This window comes from Rousettus aegyptiacus, unplaced genomic scaffold (genome assembly GCF_014176215.1).
Source record: "Rousettus aegyptiacus isolate mRouAeg1 unplaced genomic scaffold, mRouAeg1.p scaffold_m13_p_1, whole genome shotgun sequence".
In the NCBI taxonomy this organism is placed as follows: Eukaryota; Metazoa; Chordata; class Mammalia; order Chiroptera; family Pteropodidae; genus Rousettus; species Rousettus aegyptiacus.
In genome coordinates, this window is record NW_023416284.1 from 34,336,794 (window position 1) to 34,358,343 (window position 21,550).

The window sequence follows — 21,550 nt, forward strand, 5'->3', positions numbered from 1 at the left end:
AAGGAGATAGAATTTGAGAGGTAACCACTCTTCAACAAAAAAAGCAACTACTCAGTGCCATGAAAATAATTGTTGCTGTTACTGGTTGTTTTAGAGTAGATATTTATGCTTTTGTATTACAATGTTACTTCATTCATTGGAAGGATATGATATTTTTCTTTATATTTTAAGCACATAATACTCTGAAGAGTTTCTTATTCTAGGAATGGCCCATCTAATATAGTCAGTACATTAATTTAACTTTTTGTATTGAAGTATAATATACATTCAGAAATGTACATATAAGTAGAGGGTACTGAACTTAAATAGCAATTTTATTGTAAAAAATATTTTTAGTGAGTCCTGGTAATAAGTAAAATTATTACCGAGTTGAAAGAATGCTTGTCTTTATGTGAAAGTTTCTTGTTCATATGTCCAGATCAAATCAGTACATACATTTTCAAGAGATAGTTCATCAACAATCTCTTAGTTTTTTCCTAGTCTTTTACCTGGTCTTCTTGCCTTTGGTCTTTCTCTCCTTTATATTATCTCCCACATTGTTGCTAGTTATCTTTTAAAGTATAGATATCATATATTGCTGCTACTTAGAAACATTCAATGGAGTCCCATTGCCTTCAGTATAAATTACTTACCTTAGCAAAGAATGTTCCTTATAACTTTATGGCTTCTTATCTTTCTATTTCCAGCCAACACCCCAGTACTTTGCATGCATACTATAGTTTATTTACTACTTTTTGACACTCACTTTTCATACTTTCATGTTTTTTCTTCTGCCGTGGAAAAGTGACAAGAGAATGGACTTCAGAGCTGGACAAACCTGAGTTTTAATCCTATACCATCACATTCTAGTTGTGTGATCCAGTGGGCAAATCATTTATCCTCTCTGAATCTTTTAATTAGCCTTGTAGAGAAACTTAGGTAACCACACCTACTTAAGAGACATGAATAATAAATTGGATTTCATACCTGGAAGTATATAGCAAGAAAATTGGTACAAAGCAGGCATGTAATTAATATTTCCCTATTCTTCCTTCCGTTCCTGTGTCTAGAATACTATATCTTCTATACTCTAGACTCCTCGAAGAATCCCTCAATCTTTCAAAATCCAGATTAATGCAAAACTGTTCTCTGAATGAATCCTTACCTAAGCTGCCTCTCTGGTAGTGTTTTGCCTCCCCATCTCTGTTCTAATAGATATTCTGATAGACTGTTACTACATTAACACTTTTCTCATTGTAATTTAGATATTTTATAGGTCTGATTCTTTCACTTAGATCATGGATTCCTTCAATCTTAATTCATGTGTGTGTCTTCTGCTGCTAGCATGGTACTGGGCCTGTAGTAGGATGCCAGCAATGTTGGCTGAAAGTATATATTTGTTGGCTGTTTGTATGTCCTCTAGGGATAAGTGTCTGTTCAGGTCCTCTGCCCATTTTTTGATTGGATCATTTGTATCTTTTGTTATTATTGAGTCATATGAGTTCTTTGTATATTTTGGATATTAGGCCCTTATCAGAGGTGTTGCTTGCAAATATATTTTCCCATTTATATGATTGTCTCTTTACCTTGTTAATGGTTTCTTTTGCTGAGCAAAAACTTTTGAGTTTGATGTAGTCCCATTTTTTTTTGTTCTTACTTCCCTTACCTTTGTGGTTAAATTCATAAAATCCTCTTTAAGCCCAAAGTTTGAGTTTAGTTCCTGTGTTTTCTTCTATTCATTTTATTGTTTCAGGACTCTATTCAGGTCCTTAATCCATTTTGAGTTAATTTTGGTGTGTGATAATAGACAACAGACTAGTTTCATTCTTTTGCAGGTGGCTTTCCAGTTTTCCCAGCACCACTTATTGAAGAGACTTTCTGTTCTCCACTGTATATTTTAGGTGTTTTTGTCGAAAATTATTTGCCTATATAAATATGGGTTTATTTCTGGACTCTCGATTCTATTCCCCTTGTCCATGTGTCTATTTTTTTGCTAATACCATGCCATTTTGATTACTGTCATTAAGCATCCTTTTGCTTGTATAAATGCATTTGCTCCTTTATCAGGACTCCCTAAAAATATTCTTTTGTTAGTAAAATTGCTATTTCAAATTTTGGTTATTTTTAATCTTAGATCAATAAAAAATTAAATTTAAAAGTCACATCCATTAAATCTAATTGTCAAAACCTCTCCTACCAAGAAACAATAGTTTTCTATATTTACTGTCGCTTCACCACAATTTTACAATTTTGTATTTAGTGGAATAACTTCATAAAAATTTTTAAAGTCACTTAGTATTTCTCTTTCCAATATTTCCATTGATAGGATAGAAATTTCCCATACTTCCAAAATATAGTTTTTTGTTTCTGTTGGTCAGTGGGAAATGGTGTTGTATTGTTTTACCTGGCTGTCCCATAATGATTTATTTTATGTAAGACCAATCAGACAACATGCAGCTTTCAGGTATTTCAGTTCTTTTCCCATGTATTTATATTCTACAATAGTTATTACCCATGATTTTGACTTCAAGCTGAGAGGACTACTGTTATTCAAAATGGAGTGGCTGGATATTATGTAGTACTGTACTTGCAGGGATTAAATCAGAAGTGTTCTGTTCAGAGCCTCAAGTATTAACTTGCTGTTGTTCAGAATCTGATGTGTGATTTACTGGTGATTTTGATGATACATGTACTAAACTCTTGACTTTTATATAGAAGAAGTCTTTCATAAAATCAGTCATGTAAGATACATTTAGTTTATTTTCGGGATACAGAATAAGCTTTTGAAAAAAGTTTAATTTTTAATTGTAGAAAATCTCAAAAGGGTCTATAAAAAGTAAAAATAGGATTCCTTTTTACTTCAACTCCCTAGACATCTTTTCCAGAAATAACTTATGTATTATTTCTTTCTTATATAACATAGATTATTTTAAATGTTGGTCTTAGAATATATAATATGTAAAATTCTGATTATAGTTGGAGAATTTTTGTTAAGTAAAAGTGTTGTCTTTAGACTGTGGCACAACCATTTCTTGGAGAAGTCTATTGCATAACCGTATTGTCATCTAAACTGGACTGGATCACTTCTGAGAGTAAAAGTGGGCAGTATTAAAATGATACTGGGATAGCAGGTACAAACCTGTGTTCCACCATATCTATAAATCAGATGCTTGTCTCTTTCCTGTAAAAAAAATCATCCTGTTCCTCTGTCAGATTTCTTTTTGATTTGTCCCTTTAGCTGATCTCTTACATTGTTTTCTTCCCTTACAGACTATGCTGTGGAAGAGAAACCATCACAGATTTCAGTAATGCAGCAGCTGGAGGATGGTGGCCCTGACCCACTTGTATTTGTCTTAAATGCAAATTTGTTGGCAATGGTTAAAATTGTAAATTGTAAGTTAGAAATTTGTTCTTTAAAGTAAAAATGAAGTACTTTACTGACTCGTAGCTAATAAATAAAGCTTTCAAATTTATTATACAAGTATTTTTATATAGAGCTACATGTTACTGAAAACTGGGTACTGAAGAAGTTGGTTTGTGTAAACTGTATATCCCAGAGGACAACTGTGGGACTAACTGAAACTCTTTCTTTTAGTCATAGAGGTGAGATAGGTTGAAATCTCCACAGAGGAAAGCCAAACAAAACTTGAACTGATCTAAGTTCTTCCAGAGATGGGTATGTTATGTAACTCACCACCAGAATAACTGGTGGTAAATAAATTATCCAGGGTGGGGGGGGTGTCAAACAATTTACATACTGGAATTAAATCTCAGAAACCTTAATCATGGTACAAAACTTTATTTGGGAAAAGTGTTCGTTAACTAACACATAGTAAAATTTCAGTACATCTTAAGAGTCAGAAGAAACTTCTCAGTTCTTGGTGCTAGCTTCTTGGGCATCAGAATGAGAGGACAGTAACTTAAAATCTTGATTCGAAGATGGTATCAGAAAATAGAGAACACATTTATCTGAGATGAATATTAATGGGCACAGTTTTGGAGAGAGGAAGGAAGCACTGGGGAACAGCCCTCTAGTTTCCACTACATGCTTCTTTCAGGTTGATCTTGGAAACCAGAAACACCTATTTCCTTAGAGGTTCTACATTGATGAAATACAGGTTTCTGGTTTACTTGCTAATCATACCCTTCGGATTGCCCCTTTTCCTTCCAGGGTCAGATTTTGAAATATTTTGCTCAAAATTTCAACTAATCATATACAGTTTATAAGTTATACTTAGGAAATGATTAACCTAGAATTCCTAAAATGTACATCAACTTAATAAAATTGGATTGAGCATCTCCTGTTTAGGTATATAAAGTAATAATTCTTAAAATGAAAGAATTAGTTTTAATTTACATGGTGGGATGCATAATTTTATTTGAATCTTTTTTCATTTCCTTTGGGGATCCCATTGTGTTGGAGTACAAATGATAAAAATGTCAAAGATCAAACATTATTTTTAACAACATATGGCTTAAGCTATTGGGTCTCTACATAGCCGTAAAGTGAAGAAGTGGAAGTAAGTAGTCCAGAAAAGCTATTCTTTTCACCACTTTTTACATCATGAAATCAAGTCATGTTAATTATCTAGAATTTTCTCCCAGAAAATATTGTAATTAAAATAGAATCTTTCAGTCACAGATTAAATTTAATAAGTATACATAAAATTATAATTTTTTGAGGCCACAACTTGAATCTAAAACCATCATACTGATTTTCATTGTTGTTGTTTCTACTCTTACATAAGTAATTATTTTCCTTGTTAAAGTGAATTTTTTTAAATAAAGGTGGGAAAGTATATTTTTTAACAAGGATACTATTTGGTTTTATTTACTTTTAATGAAATGTCATTTCTTTTAATAATTATACCTTTTAATAATAGAAGAGTTAAAAGTTTTCAGTGTATTTTTGTCACTATTCTTTTAATTTCTTTCCAATTGTTTTTCTAAGTTTTTGCGTAGAGGCAGAAGCATTGATATATTTTATTTTTTACAGTAGTTCTTTGGCTCAATGCAGTGACAATTCACAGTTGAATTATACAAACTTAGTATGATCTATTTGCTGTATCATAACATAGATTTCTGTGCATTTTTTAAGGGTAAATTGAGAGGAATGTCTTTATATTTTTATTCTATCTATAGATGTGAACCGGAAGTGTTGGTGTTTCACGACCAAGGGAATGCATGCAGTGGGTCAGTCCGAGATAGTCATTCTTCTACAGTGTCTACCTGATGAAAAGTGTTTGCCGAAGGATATCTTCAATCATTTTGTGCAGCTTTACCAAGATGCTCTGGCAGGTGTGAATGCTATATGATTTAGTCTTTACCCTTTATACGTGACAAACATTTGTGGACACAGATGCAAAATAATATTCTTTAGTTTGGAAGCCTGGCATTGGATGTTGGTATTGGTGGCAAGTTAAAACTTGCCATAGTTTGAGAAAATTAAAAATTTTAGTACTTTACCTGATATAATTATTTTACAAAGGTTGGAATCAAAAGTTATAAGAGAATCCATTGGTCTTGATGTAAGAATATTTTTGAATAGCTTAGGGATCATGATATTGATACCCAGTAGAAGGAAGCATAATAACTTACTACTAATCTCTTCAGTTAACAATATTTATATAATCATAATATAAATACTCTACATTTAATTTTCAGATTTCAAGAACTACTAGAATGGACAACTTTATTATGGTTTTTAAATCAATTGTAAATATTTTTTGTAATGATGTAAAAGTAAATGCATAGCTGTTAGAAGTTATAAAGATACTAATATAAAGATGTACTATTAAAAGTTGAGAGAGAGGTTGACCTCTTTTGGCAGCCAGCTCTCCCTTCTGGGAGTGTCCTTTATCTTTTAATTGACTGCTTTTGGCAGCCTGCTCTCCTGTGTGTGTATGTACTTTTACTTTTATTAAAACTAGTTTGCAAATGAAAAAAAAATTGCAGGGCTCTACAGTAGTCTTATTTTTAATTTTTGAGATACCCCAATACTGTTTTCCACAGTGGCTGCACCAATTACATTCCTACCAGCAGTGCACAAGGGTTCTCTTTTCTCCACAGTCTCACCAATACTCATTGTTTTAAAATTGATTTTTAAAAAATCTGTTGTGGGAATCTAGCAAGAAATTAAATGATCAGGGTTTAAGTAAAGTAATGGCAGTAGGAATAAAGAGTGTTGAAGAGAAATAAAAGACAATGATACTTCAGTTCAATCAGATTTGGTAACTAATTGGATGTGAGGGATGAGAGGGAACAAGACAAGGTTGGCTTCAGATTTCTGGCTTGGGTACCTGAATGGATGTTGTTCTTATAGGGAGAGTGAATAGAAGAAGAGCAAGTTTGGCAGATGAGGTCTTTGTTGAGGGGTGTTGAATTTGAAACAATGACAACAGATAGTGGTATGTAAATGAAAGACGAATATATGGATATTGACCTCAGAAGGTATATCTGGGCTAAAATACAAATTTGGGAGACCTAGTATTTATGTGATAATTGAAACTATAGTTGTGAATGGGATAGGCCAATGTGAAGACACTAGAGCTGTAAATGGAACAATGAGAAAATACCAACAAAGAAAGGCATGAATCTTTACATGAGTCATTAAAATATGATTAGCATAAATGGTTACTCATTTTTAAAAAGTATCTTATATATCAATGGAATCCATTTTGAACAATTATATTAAAAAGCAAAAATTCTACAACAAAAAATTATTTGGAACTGATAGATAACAGTGATAGTCTAAGGTCAGACTAATATACCTCTAAGACATCTTAAATATTATCTTTAATGTAGAATGAGGGTATATACAAAGATATCTAAGTAAATAACATTTCAAAAGTGTAAATGAGTAAGCTCTCTCTCCTTGAATAGGAATCAGCTCATAAAATAGTGAGACTAGAAGGTATCTTAGATCATTTAGTACTGCTATTTTATGATGAGGAAAATGAAACCTAGAGTGTTATGGCTTATCTAAATCACAAACCTAGTTGGCAGAATTAGAACTAAAGCTCCCAGTATGCCTTACTTTATGCTGGTAACCTGTGTGTACATATTAATAGTACAGCAGCTTTTTTTTTTTAAAAAAAAGATGTGCATAATATCTATGTGACATGTACATTTTATTAAGAATCCTGTTTTTAAATAATCAGGTTAGCAACTTGATATATTATTGCACTATGATATTTTTATAAGTGGAAACATTTTAAGTTCTAAAATGATGTCAATTCATTATTTTTCTCTTCTGTGTAGCATATTTTGTGGAATTGGCAAATTATATCTTAACTTGCCCCTAAGTGTGAAAACCTTGAATACTCTGTCACTTGCTTAGATGCTCAAAAAGCCTTAGAAGCCCTTGAATGAACTTTCTGTGAACTTGATAACTTCCTGTGAATTTTTAATCTAAACTATATGTATTCAAAATGTGTGTGTGTGTGTGTGTGTGTGTGTGTGTGTGTGTGTTTCACAATTGCTTATACTTTCTCCAGTGAGGAGAAAAATAATATTTTGTGAGAAGTAACATTCTGAGTTTTAGGATGCTTCTTGATTATTATAGTGCTATGAGAGATTGTAGATTGTAGATTGTTTCTCCCCATCTTTCCTCCCTTCTTCCATGTTTTGTACTTATTTTTTGAAAATAAATATTCACAACATGTATTTGAATGAAATGGGAATTGTATCTACCAGATTATTCTTTCTGGAATTAATCTCTGGTTGTTTCCCTCTCTTACTCAAAAGCCTTTATTGGCTCCATATTGTCTTTAGAATAAACTATGTACTCCAATATTCAGTATTCTACATAATCCGAGCCTATATTTTTATTCTCATTTCCCACTAGTAGACTGCCCAAACTTTCATCGTGATCATGCTGTCTCCCCACCCCACACCATGCTACTTCCCAAGACCCCAAGTGTCAGAATCTTATCAGTTCTCTTAAGTCTTACTCAAAGACCACTTTCTTAATGAATTCTTTCTTGATAGTTCTTTCACATAGAAGTAATCCCTTCTTCTAAACTTCTTTAATAATCTTTAGAAAATAATCTGGTGTATACAAAAATATAAACACATATTTTAATACTAATGGAAGTAATAAAGCATAACAACAAAATATCTATAAAGAAAATGCCAAACTTGGAAAATAAAAATGACCAGTTCACTAAAGCTCTCTTTTTACTTTCCTGATTGCATCTTCCTTCCAAACCCTTTCCCCAACCCCTAGGTAACCATTCACATCTATCTTGTGTTTTGTTTTCTTTATAATTTTATCACAAATTCTGATATCTCTAAGGATTATAACATTATTTTGTATGTTTTTAAACTTTATACAATTGATATCACACTATATATACTTTGTGTGGTTTGCTTTTTATACTCCACCATATGTTTTTAACATTCATTCACAGCTCAAGTGGTTCTAGTTTATTCATTTTCAGGCTTCTGTTTTATACTCATTACATAAATTTACCAGAATTTATTAATTCTCCTACTGATGAAGATCTTGCTGTTTAAAATTTTTGTACATGTACATTTGAGTAGAATTGCTGGTTTATAGTGTACGGATATCTTCAACTTTATTTGATGATGTCAAATCGTTTCCCAGAGTGGTTTACCGGTTTATATCTTCCTGTCCCCATCTTCTGTGTATAAGAGTTGCTGACATATGATGTTATCAGAGTTTTAATTTTTGCCAGTCTGGATATAAAGTGGTACCTTATTTTCCATCCACTGAGGCAGAACATGTATTCATATATTTATTGGCCATGCATGTTTTGTCTTGTTTGACGTATATGTCCCTGTTTATGACTTTCACCTATGTTTCTATTATATTGGTATTCTCTTGGGAAATTTTCTTTTATCATACATACTTGACTATAACCTTTTTCTGACAGAGTTGTTCAGTATTCAGTATGTGTCAGTTTTCCATTGTTGTGTTTCTGAGGCACAAACTTAGTGGCTTGAAACAGCACAAATTTATTATCTACAGTTTCTATGAGCTACGAGTCCAGGCACAGATTTGCTATATCTTCTGTTCAGGGTTCCTCAAGGTGCCAGGCATGCTGGGGTTCTCATTTGGTACTCAGGATTCTCATTTGGTGCTCAGGATCTTCTGGTTGGTGGCAGAATTCACTTTTCTGCAGATCCCTTTTTTTTTTTTTTTTTTTTTTTTTAAATATCTCTTGGCTTCTTGAAACTGCCTGCACTTCCTTGCTTTATGCCTCCATAGACAGTTTACAACATGGATGTTTGCTTTTTTCCAGGTCAGCAGGAGTGCATCTCTTTGCTCTGAATCTCTGACCTCTAGACCTAAATTTAAAGATCTTACATCAGGCCCACTCTGATTCTCGCCCTATTAATTAACTCAAAGTCAGTTGATTCGTATGTAACCTAATAATGGGAGTGACACCCCCCTCCCATATTCATAGGTGCTCCCCACTCAAAGGGAGGGAATTAAACAAGACATGTACACCAGGAGGTAGAATTCTGCCTACCATACAAGGTTTCTAAGCATAATTTATGACACAGACTTAAGCATTCTTTACTCATTTAAATACCTTCCCCAATCTTACTATTGTTGACTATAGTTTATTTTACCTTTGTAAAAGAAAAAAATTAATTTTTAATTCATATTTAATTATTCAGTAACAAAACCATTATTAATATTAATTTCATTTGTCACCATATTTTCCCCATAACTGTTGTATCCTTTGTTTCTATTTGGACTTATTTTTCTTGCTGAAATATGTCTTTTTATTAGTTGTCTTAGTGAAGGTCTGTGGTTGGTAAACTTCATTAATCTTTGTCTGAAATTTATTTCTTTGCTTTCACTCTTGAATAATTAGTTGGTTATACAATTCTGGGTTAACAGATTTCCCTCCTCTGTCCCTCCTTCCCTTCCTCCCTTCTTTCATTATGTGCTTAGTAAAGAGCGTTTGCGGTTAAAAGAAAAAAAACCTGCCTGATATGCTTTTAAATAAGCCTTACGTCGTTTACATTTTATATTCGCCTCCACCAAAATTACAAAGAATAAATCCTATCTGTGGTACTACCTTCTCTATATGTTTTCTTCTTCCCTCAATGTCTCATACATAACTGTACTTTATTATCTTAATTCATTATGTTCACGAATTGACTTTATTCACCCAGTGAGATTGTAAGCTTTGTGAGAGAGGCTACCTTAACATTTTTTCACGACCTTTGAGGCAGCAATTCTTATCCTGATTCATACAGTAAAGTCGTACCATCTAAATAAGGAAGACATCAATATTTTTGGCTTTCAGCTGGGAAACTTCTACAGTGTGATAGTACAAGTTATATCATGCTTGCCAGAAGCTTTGATAAAATTGGGGAGAAAATTTTATTTAACAAATGACATTTATTTAAAGAACAGTTTTCTAAACATGGGTCTTCATGGTTAAAGTTTGGGAATTAGTGTTCACTAGTGTCTGGCCCAGTGTTAAATAATAATGATTACTAAAAATATGATTGATTTAGAGATGGAAATTAATTAATGAACTTTGTTTTTTAGGGAACGTCGTGGGCAACTTGGGACATTCCTTCTTCAGTCAGAGTTTCCTTGGCAGTAAAGAACATGGTGGATTCTTATATGTGACATCTACTTACCAGTCACTGCAAGACCTTGTACTCCCAACCCCACCTTACTTGTTTGGGATTCTCATCCAGAAATGGGAAACTCCTTGGGCTAAAGTGTTTCCCATCCGACTGATGTTGAGACTTGGAGCTGAATATCGACGTAAGTGGTAAAATGCTTTCTTCTAAGGTACATGACCAAGACATGATGACTAAATAAACTCCTGAAATATTCAGAGACCCCTCATGATACAAATTAGCAGAAGTAGTATTTTGAAATAGCTAAACTGAATTTAGCCATTGTCTCTACTTATTTTGCCTATAATGGGAAGGATTGACAATATCAAATGAGAAAGTTAGTGATTAATTATTACCTTGTAAACATATTTATTTTATAGTTCATTGATAAATATTTGATCATCTTGAGAAAAAATGAATTTTAACAAGTAACTGGGTTTTTTTGGTATCTATAATTGGCAAGCATATTTTTTGTCACTTGGTTGGAAAATAGTTATGGCAAATTTTATGTACTGTAACAGATACTGGAAACTAGTGTAGAGATCACTCTTAGTTGGTAAGGAAGCAACAGAAGAGCTTCCTTGCCATAGCTGTAGCGGTGCAACTAAATGGTGATTTTTTTTTTAAAGACATCGGGGCCTAAATGCAAGCTTTATTTTAAACTTTCTGTCTTCACCTAATTGAAAGTATCCTGGTCTAAGAATGAGACCACATGAATAAGGTTCTTAACTCTGCCACTTACTAGTTCTGTAACTTTGGGCAAGTTACTCAAGTTGTCTGTCAGTTTCTTTTGCTACTAGAGATAATAATGTCAGGATTTGTCTGTGATGCTACCATGCTAAATACTTTTTGAGCCCTAAATTTCATATGCTCTAATATGTCATTATAATTATATTTTGGAAAACTGTATCAACTGTGATGTTTCTTTTACCAAAATTTTAAGCTATGAAACTTAATCTGATCATTTCCCATTTCCATAGTTTATCCATGCCCACTATTCAGTGTCAGATTTCGGAAGCCATTGTTTGGAGAGACAGGGCATACCATCATGAATCTTCTTGCAGTAAGTGGGAAGTTTTACTTTCTTTTTCCTTACTGGGGTTCATATGGGAAAAGGCATTCATATTTTATTGATAGCAGTGCCCCTGCTACTTCAGGCAGGTGAAGATTTATGCTGGAGGAAAAAAAAAAATAGCATATATATTCTTTGGAAAGTATATGGAGCTTTAGAATGAAATAGTGTAGGATTCTAGCCCCTGTTTATGCACTTATTATCCAAGTGACCTTGCAGGATTATTGTGAGGACTATAGGTAATTTATAATTAAAGTACATAGCATTCTGTCTTGTTTTTATTTTAAGCTTGGCTTCCTAGGGACATACCCTATTTCCGTATACAAGCATACTATCCTTTTACACTTTGCAGATAATTGTGTTTTCATCAACATTATGGCAAGACCCTCCAACAGCAAAAAGATTGACATGCTGAAGGGTCAGCGATGGTTAGCATTCTTTAGCAATAAAATATTTTTTAATTAAGGTACATTGTTTATTTTAGACACAGTGCTGTTGCACACTTAATAGACCGTAGTATAGTATAAATATAACTTTTATATGCATTGAAAACTAAAAAATTTATGTGACTTGCTTTAGTGAGATATAACATTGCTTTATTGTGGTGGTCTGGAACCAGATCCACAATATCTTCCAATGTATACTTCTAGCTTATTGTTCAGCCAAAGATTGATCAGAGGTTGTATTCAAATACCTCAAGCCAGTAAGGTGTCCATTCTTTGCTTATGGATCTATGTATAGACCCGTATTCAAACTTCATTCTTTTCCTTTCTCCTGGGCTCTTCGATGTCTCCTCTGCACTTGCATGGGCTCTTACTCTGTTGACCAAGGATGTTGGTTGGCTGGGGCTACTTAGGTCTCTAATGCATGTGTTCATAGACCAAGCTTAATCCTGGATATTTGAACAACTTATGAAGAGCTCTATGGCTGTCTCACCTCTCAGAACTCCTTGTTAAACCTCTGGCCAGTTTGCCCATTACTTGCCTCAAACAGTAACAAGCTAGTAACCTCAGGCTAGCATTGCTGCTGGCCCTCCCTTTTCACTAGCCAGAGACTATCACTTTAACTGACAAACTCTTCAAGTATCAAAGCTTATTGTTTTCACAAACTACCTTGCCTTGGTTAAACTACCTAACAGGGCTAGGGGACAGCCCCTTGCAAGAAAGTCACAAACTCAACTCTTCTTAGTTGAGTTCTGTAGTTTTCATGAATAAACACTTCTCAGTGTATTTATGCCATTGGTCTAGGGGTTTTGTTTGTTTGATTTTTAAAACCATTTACACAGCTTCGTAGTTGCTTTTTGGAGACTGAATTTATTTCCTCACTCTCTCATGCAGTTGTAGTTATAGTTCCAGTTTTCCTTTAAAGCTATTTAAACAATAAGAAAAACTCTTATAGGTTCACCCACGTAGTTGCCATCTCCAGTGCTCTACCTTCCTTTTTGTAAACTTGTATTTCTATCTGGTGTCATTTTCCTTCTGCCTGAATGATCTCCTGTAACATTTCTTATAATTTGAATCTGCTTGTAATAAAGTCTTTCAACATTTGTATTTCAACATCTTTATTTCACCTTTATATTTGAAAGAAATTTTTGCTGAATGTAGAATTCTAGGTTAACAGTTTTATTCTTTGAGTTTTTTAACGATGTTATTCCACTGTCCTCTGGACTGTGTTGTTTCAGATATTGTCTCTCTTGTCTTTGGTTTTTTCCTCCCTTCTGGTTGCTTAAAAATTTTTTTTATATCCTGGTTTTGAGCAATTTGATTATGTACCTTGGGATAGTTTTTTCATGTTTCTTGTGCTTAGAGTTTGTTGAGCTTCTTGGATCTGTGGATTTATAGTTTCATCAAATACACTGTCTACCCCCTCCTCTCCTTCAGGGACTTTAATATTACAAACATAATAGGCTGCCTGAAATTGTATCACAGCTCACTAATGTTCTTTTTATGTCTTTTTCTGTCCTTTTTTCTCTGTTTCATTTTGGACAGTTTTTATTATTGTGACTTCAAATTTACTAGTCTTTTATTTTGCAGTATTTAAGCTGCCATTAATTCTATCCTTCTTTTTTAAATCTCATTTTAATTTTCATCTCTAGAAGTTTGATTTGGGTCTTTTTCTATATCTTCTATGCCTGTACTTATCTTTTCGAACATCTGGAATATAATTATATTAATTATTATAATGGCCTTGGTAATTCTAACGTCTATATCAGTTCTGGCTCAGAACTGATTTTTTCCCCTTATTTTCAGTCACATTTTTCTGCTTCTTTGCACATTGGTGCTTATTATAATTTTACCTTGTCGGGTGCTGGATATTTTATGTTCTTACAAATATTCTTGACAAGTAATACAGTTAATTTACCTAGAAATAGTTTTATCTTTTAAGTCTTGCTTTTAAGATTTGTAAGGTAGAAGTGAAGCTGTGTTTAGTATAGGGCTAATTATTCTGCACTACTAAGACAAGACTCTTCTGAGTACCTACGGTGATTTTTGGTACTATCTGGAATTAGGTCAAACTTCACAGATTAAGGGCACATTCCTTCACAAGACTGTTGTCACTTCAGATACAGGCTACAAGTGCAGGAGTTCCCAGGCTACCCATTCTCTGACTGGATACAGTGATTCATGGAACTCAGTTAAGCACTCTACAAAGCTGGCTTCCAATAAAAATACCAGGCATGCATTTAAGCAGGAAAATACAACTCAGAATAAGGGGGAGAATGATATACTTATGATTATAGTTTTATTATAGCGTACGGGTTACAAATCAGGACCAGCTGAAAGAAGAGACACATAGTGCAAGGTCTAGGATGGTCTCAAACAAGAAGCTTCGTCAGGAACATGTCACCCTTCTTGTACATAGACATGTAACGATATTCATAGAGTAAGAAAAACTTTCTTGAGGTTTTACTGGAATTTCTTAGGAAGGATAATCAAATTATTGGCCATGTGTTTGAACTTAATCTTCAGCCCCCTCTTCCCTCCTCTGACATTGGGGTGATATCATGTGCCTCAAAGCCCTAGGCTCTAATCATATGGTTGATATTTCTGGGATGACCAGCCCCTATGCTGAGTCACCTCCTTAGCAAAAAATATTTAGAGTACCACCTTGAGTCACTGAATTAACACAGATTTATCAGGGTCTACCATGAATTACAAAGACACTCCTATCACTCAGGAATTTCCAAGGGTTTAGAGGCTATCTCCCAGGAACCAGGGCAAAGGCCAGCCAGTTCTTTATTATACAAATAATACCCTACCTAATTCTTAGGAATTATAAGGTTTTCCTTTCTGGATTTTGGGACTAGGCACAATTTACAGAACTGTGTATTAGAAAATGTTCCCAGTAATCATTTGGGGCAGTCCTTACACTAACCTCAAGAAGTTTCCTCACACACACTGGCTCATCAGCACTCTGCTGGTTACTGGAGTTGGACCCTCTGTAAATTTTTGGAATTTTCTCTGATAGTCTGCTCTGTGAACTCTGGCTACCTTGGTTTTTCTGGATTCTCAGGTTCATCTCCTCAGCTCAGGAAATCTGCCAGCCTCTGACTGGGTTCACCTTTCCTGCACCTGAACTTGAAAGCTCTGCTAAGGCATTGACTGAGGGCAATCATAGAGCTCATCTTGCTTGTTTCGCATCACTCAAGGATCACCATCTTTGTTTCCTGAGATTCAATGTCTTGAAAATCATCGTTTCATGTGTTCTGTATAATTTTTTGGTTGTTTCAGACAGGAGGGGAAATCCAGTCCCGTTTTTTTCCATTTTGGCTAGAAGTGGAAATTTTAAAATTAAATCTGTAAGATATCTCTCATTTTCTACAACATACATCTTATTGTCCCTACCTGGTAAATTTAGTTTTTAGTCACATTTTTAACAGGATATTTTTTCTTACTATTATAATGTGCTTTGGAAGGAAAAGGAGATGTTTATCTTGTAATCTAGCAATAGAAGCCTAAGGTTTTTATGGCCTAGTCAGTTCATTTATAAAAACATTTGTTAGATTATCTACTAAAGCATCTCACTCTCAATCGCCACCTCCATCTCTAATTTACCAGGATTTACAGTCTATCGATTTCACTATCTTTGCACTGCCTCTCAACTCGAGCCATTGTTGTTGTTGTTTTTCTCTTTACCTTTCTCATTCCATGGTTTCATCATTAAAATTACATTTTTACATAATTCTTATTTCTTTGTCTCTTTTACCCTTTATCATGGTGGCCTGGTTGCATCTACCGCTTTTCTTTAAAATTTTTTTCAAAATTTAAAGTAGAATTCACTTTTTTGGAGCTTATTTCCAAGAGTTTTGATAAACATAGAGAGTTATGCTACTATGACTATCACAATCAAGGTAGAGAATGGTCATATCACTCTAGAAAATTTGCTGATGTTTCCCTAACATCTGGTAATCATTGATCCTCTGTCCTTATGGTTTTAGGCTTTTCAGACTGTCATATAATTGGAATTATATAGTATTTAGCTTTTCAATCTGGTTTCTTTTATTATCGTAAAGCATTTGAGATTCATCTGTGTTGTATGTATTGTTGGGGAGGAAATAAAATATTTTTCCTGTATTTACCTTAGGTTCTTTAGCTAGGGCCCTGTAAATTAGGTGGGCCAAAGACAGATTAACAAAGGGTATATATGGGAGTGGCATATTCTAGTACCCTTCTGTATTAATAATTCATTTAAAACTTTATTATTATTATTAAGTATACAGTACATTGGTTAGACATTTATATAGTTTATAAAACAGTCCTCTTAACTGCTCTTTCTCTCCTCTGGCTCTCCACCTAGCCCTTACATTAATGCTAACTACATTCCCTATGCTCTGCTCCCCATCCACATGACCATCTATCTATCAACCACTAATTCATACTTCTTTAACCCTTCATCCCACTCTCCCAGCTCCCCAAGCCCCGTCCCCTCTGGCTGTCACCAGATTGTCCTCTGTTTGCGAGTCTGTTTTTAATTAGTTTCTTCTTTTTGTGCCTTAGATCCCACCTATAAGTGAAATCATATGGTATTTATCTTTCTCTCTCTGACTTATTTCACTCAGCATAATAACCTCTAGGTCCATCTATGTCGTTGTGAATGGTAGGATTTCATTTTTTTAATGGCTGAGTAATATTCCATTTATATGTGAACCATAACTTTATCTAGTCATCTGTTGATGGGCATTTAGGCTGCTTCCATATCTTGGCTATTATAAATTGTGTTGCCATGAACATAGGGGTGCATAGATCTTTACGAATTATTGTTTTGATTTTCTTTGGATAAATACCCAGAAGGGCAACTGTCGGGTCAAAAGGTATACCCATTTTTAATTTTTTGAGAAACCTCCAGACTTTTTTCCATAGTGTCTGTACCAATTTTCATTCCCACCAGCGGTGTAGGAGGGTTTCCTTTTCTCCACATCCTCGCCAACACTTCTTGTTCATTGATTTATTGATGATAGCTATTCACAGGTGTGAGGCGATATCTTACTGTGGCTTAATTTGCATTTCTCTGATGATTAGTGAACTTGAGCATCTTTTCATATGTCTATTGGCCATCTGTATTTCTTCTTTGGAGAAATCCGTTCAGGTCTTCTGCCCATTTTTTAATTGGATTGTTTGTTTTTTCTTGTCGAGTAATCATTTTTATTACTGTTCTGTTCAGTTGTGTGTATGAACCACAGTTTATCCATATGTTGATGGATGTTTCGGGTTGTTTCTAGTTTTTGGTGATTATGAAATAAGCTTCTGTAAACATTCATTCTGTAACCTGGGAGAGGATAGTTGGAGCATATTGTATGTTTCACATTATATGGAACTGTGAAACTATTTTCCAAAATACCTGTGGTGTTTCCTATTTACCATTAATATAAAGAAAAAAAATTTTTTATCACTTGCTATTGCTCCTTTTCTGTTTTTAATTTTTGCTATTCCAGTAAAATGGTTTCATTTATGTGTGATTTTAAGTTGTATGTTTCTTGTGATGAATGATTTAGAGCATCTTTTCATGTGTGCTTTAGTAAATGTTCAGATTTTTGCCCATTTAAAAAATATGGTTGTTTCCTATTGAGTTTCGAGAGTTTTTCAGATATTCTGAATGTAAATTTTTGTTAGATTGGTATCATTCATGTATTTTCTCCCAGTCTGAGGTTTATCTTTTCATTCTCTTAACAATGTCTTTTATAGTGCAAAAGTTTTTAACTTTGTTGAAGTACAGTTTATTAATTTTTAATGAAGTATGCTTTTCGTACCATATCTAAGAACTTACTAATTAAATTTATGTCACAAACATTTTCTCTCATTTTTTTAAGAGGTTTATAGTTTTATGTTTTATATTTAGATCTATGATCCATTTTTAGTTAATTCTTATTTATAATTATGAGGCATTATTTGAAGTTTATTTTTTTTTCTTGTTAGTCTAATTGTTCTAGTACCATTCATCAAAAAAATTGTCCTTTTTTTCATTTACTTGACTTTGCAACCTTATCAAAAGTCAATTAACCATATCTGCATGGATCTCATTCTTTCTTCATTCTTAACTTATATCTAAGCCTGATATCTGGTTATAATATCACTGGTCTCACTTTAGATTCATGACCAATACCCTTAGGGAGGCTGACAGTCTTACCTGGCAATCTTTTCTGGTTTATAACATGTTCCTACTCTCATTGGTGACTATCTGTACCTTATCTCTTCTCAAATTTCCAATTTGTCTTCTTCTTTACTCAGTTTCACCTGATGACATCATCCCTATTTCCCTAAGTAAATAGAAGCAATCAGAAGATAATTTTTATAGAGTTCCATGTAACAACTAATTTCTACATATTTTCTTTTCCTAATTTCCAGGACACTATTCTTCCTTGGTTTTTCTCCTACATCCTTCCGACTTTTTCCATTCCACTTCCTATCATATTCTACTTCTCACTAAATGATAGTTCCAGTCTTCTAGTTGCCTAGGCCATAAAATTCAGAATCATTTTTGACTCATGTTTTTAATTCACATTCCACATCAATTCAGTGGCAAATATTGTCAGTTTTCCCTTAAGAATTATCTAAAATCTGACAACTTCTCACAGCTTTCTGAACCATTAACATCTTGGTCCAAATCATCACCGTCTCTTGCCTGGATTATTTTTATTCTGTTTATCTGATCTCCTTTCTCCCTTACTGTCTATTCTCTGTAAAGAAGCCAGGGGTGTCCCTGGCCAACCCTCAAATGTTCTAAAATTAATCTGCCCATCATTGTATCTATGCCCCAGTTCCCAGCCCTGCCTACTCCCAGACTGTGATAGCCATGCTTGTTTCCCTTGTTAGGGTAGCATGGGATTATTGGGCCATGGTTTTTCATATTTAAATCCAACTTTTAATTATTCACTTTGTCCAATGTAAGCTGCCATGTGTCTTCGTGTGAAATGGTTCAAGCACAGACCTGGCCAAAAATAAAGTAAAGATAAAGGTCCTTATGGTGCTCTCTAAGACCCAATGAAAGTGTGTTTTACCCTACAGATATTCATTGAGTGCCTAGGATGTTCCAGGCATTTGGAATATAATAAGAACGAAACAGGTGACAGTTCCTATCCTCTTGGAGCTTACCTTAGAGGGAGTAGACAGTTAAAAATAACTACATGAAAGTGTTAAGTAGTGATAAAGCAGAGTAAATATTCAAATATGTGTTTAATATTGTGTATAAAGGGTATATGAAACTTTGTAACCTACTTCCCTTATAAGAGTTTACTGTCTAATAGAGAACTGGAATATACACACAGTGGATTTTTAATCATATTTTCCTTATTTAGAAAATTGGGATCTTTCAATTTGGACATTTTTTCAGTATGTGCTAATACTATAAATCAGATACTGCCATCGATGAATTCTTTATTTTATTTCAATCTGCTTTTGCTCAGGACTTCAGAAATTACCAGTATACATTGCCAGTAGTTCAAGGTTTGGTGGTTGATATGGAAGTTCGGAAAACCAGCATCAAAATTCCCAGCAACAGATACAATGAGGTAAGATTTACCATGAAGGCATATTTTTCATAGTTAAATACATGAAGGAAGGCAAAAAACATAAAATTACATGAATATTTTATTTTTTAATTGACAGAAAAATCAGTTTAGAATATCGTATGACTTAGATCAATGATGGGGAATTTCATAACAGAGAGGCAAGATATTAAATTTGTGATTTTTTTGGTAATTGGTTGTGCTTTTGACCTTTTGATGTTATGATAATCAGTGATAGATTTGCATTTTGTTTATGGTATAAAAATATATAATATTTATGGTGGGATCTTTTCATTTTTACCTCTTGCTGTAAGTAATGTTATTTTTGACTATTCTTAATGTTTAACCACAGCTCACTGTAAGCCTTTAATGTCTTTTAAGTAAGGTTCCAAAAGCAAATGATTACATCTTGAATTAAGCTGTATTGTAAGTAAAATGAAATTGTGCGTACTATTAAACACATTAACAAAGTTATGCAAATAATGCTCTTTACCTGTTTGCCATGTGAAGTCTTTCTTGAATTTAAAATTTACTTAAAGTCAGTTCTAAAATGTCTAATAGTAATAATTGTGGCTTAAAAGAGAATTTTATTTTAAAACTTAGTTCAGTATTATAATGGTTGAAATTTGTTGTTTTATTAGGCAGGGTGGTAATTGTGATTACTTCTTCCTCTACTTCTTGGTATGAAATAATTTCCTCCTTCTCTCGCTTCTTTTTCCTTTCTTTCTTTTCTTCCTTTTTTTTCTCCTTCATTCAGCCATCTATTCACATATATATGTACATTCAATAAACATTCTGTACTTGGTATGCACTTAGAATCACAAATGTCTTACTGGACTTACAAGCTCAGGGCTCAGCATTATTACGTGTAAATGACCTATATGACAAAAGCCTTTATCCTGTGATGGTTTTATGCAGAACCATAGAAAATAGTAGCTAGAGTGTATGCTTAATTTTTGCTGGGATACAATTAGCAGTTTTTAGCTATTAAATAGTCCTTCCTTGGAATATCAAACAGTAATAGGCTAGACTAGTCTTAAAAGAGATTATGCTTTGAAAAATTATTTTATTTTTCATATTTGAAGTCTTATTATCTAACAAACATCTATTAAATATATTCTGTGCTACAAAATACAAAGATGAATAAGAACATTATGCTTGCCTTGTGGAAGCTTACTTTCCAGAAATAAAATGATCAGATGTCATCCCCAGTCAGATAACATACATGGGTATCCTTCGTGTTTACAAGATGGTACTTTGTATTGGAAATTGGGTCTCTTTAGCACATTGTAAAGGCTATGAGGCTCCTTGTAGTTATTTCAGTACTGACTGAGGACATTCAGGAGAACAGCTGCCATTCATATTATGTCTTTATCTGAATTCTTCCTCCTAGGTTTATGCTTGAGCAGGTTTAAAAATCTTTGTTCAAAAATATAACCATGTTACCTGTCACTTATTATTTTTCATTTTCAGTAAAGTTCATTGGTTTATTATCACTTATTTTTCTTACCTGATTTAGCAGAGAGTAGTTTCAAGTGCTTTTTTTATGGGTATATACACGTCAGAATTTATCAAATTGAGAATGGTTGTCATCAGTAAATCAATGAACAAGAAGTGTTGGCGAGGATGTGGAGAAAAGGAAACCCTCCTACACCGCTGGTGGGAATGAAAATTGGTACAGACACTATGGAAAAAAGTCTGGAGGTTTCTCAAAAAATTAAAAATGGGTATACCTTTTGACCCGACAGTTGCCCTTCTGGGTATTTATCCAAAGAAAATCAAAACAATAATTCGTAAAGATCTATGCACCCCTATGTTCATGGCAACACAATTTATAATAGCCAAGATATGGAAGCAGCCTAAATGCCCATCAACAGATGACT

At 33.7% G+C, this 21,550-nt stretch overlaps 1 protein-coding gene across 3 annotated transcripts in view; it reads left to right on the top strand.

The window, feature by feature from the left end:
- Positions 1–21,550, top strand: part of ZFYVE9 (zinc finger FYVE-type containing 9) — a 121,166-nt gene that overhangs the window by 75,485 nt on the left and 24,131 nt on the right. For all 3 annotated transcript variants that reach the window (XM_016120281.2, XM_016120283.2, XM_016120282.2), the window contains 5 exons: positions 3,250–3,372; positions 5,122–5,277; positions 10,514–10,738; positions 11,574–11,656; positions 19,566–19,670. In XM_016120281.2, coding sequence (XP_015975767.1) covers positions 3,250–3,372; positions 5,122–5,277; positions 10,514–10,738; positions 11,574–11,656; positions 19,566–19,670 — 692 coding nt within the window. The remainder of the gene's footprint in view (positions 1–3,249; positions 3,373–5,121; positions 5,278–10,513; positions 10,739–11,573; positions 11,657–19,565; positions 19,671–21,550) is intronic.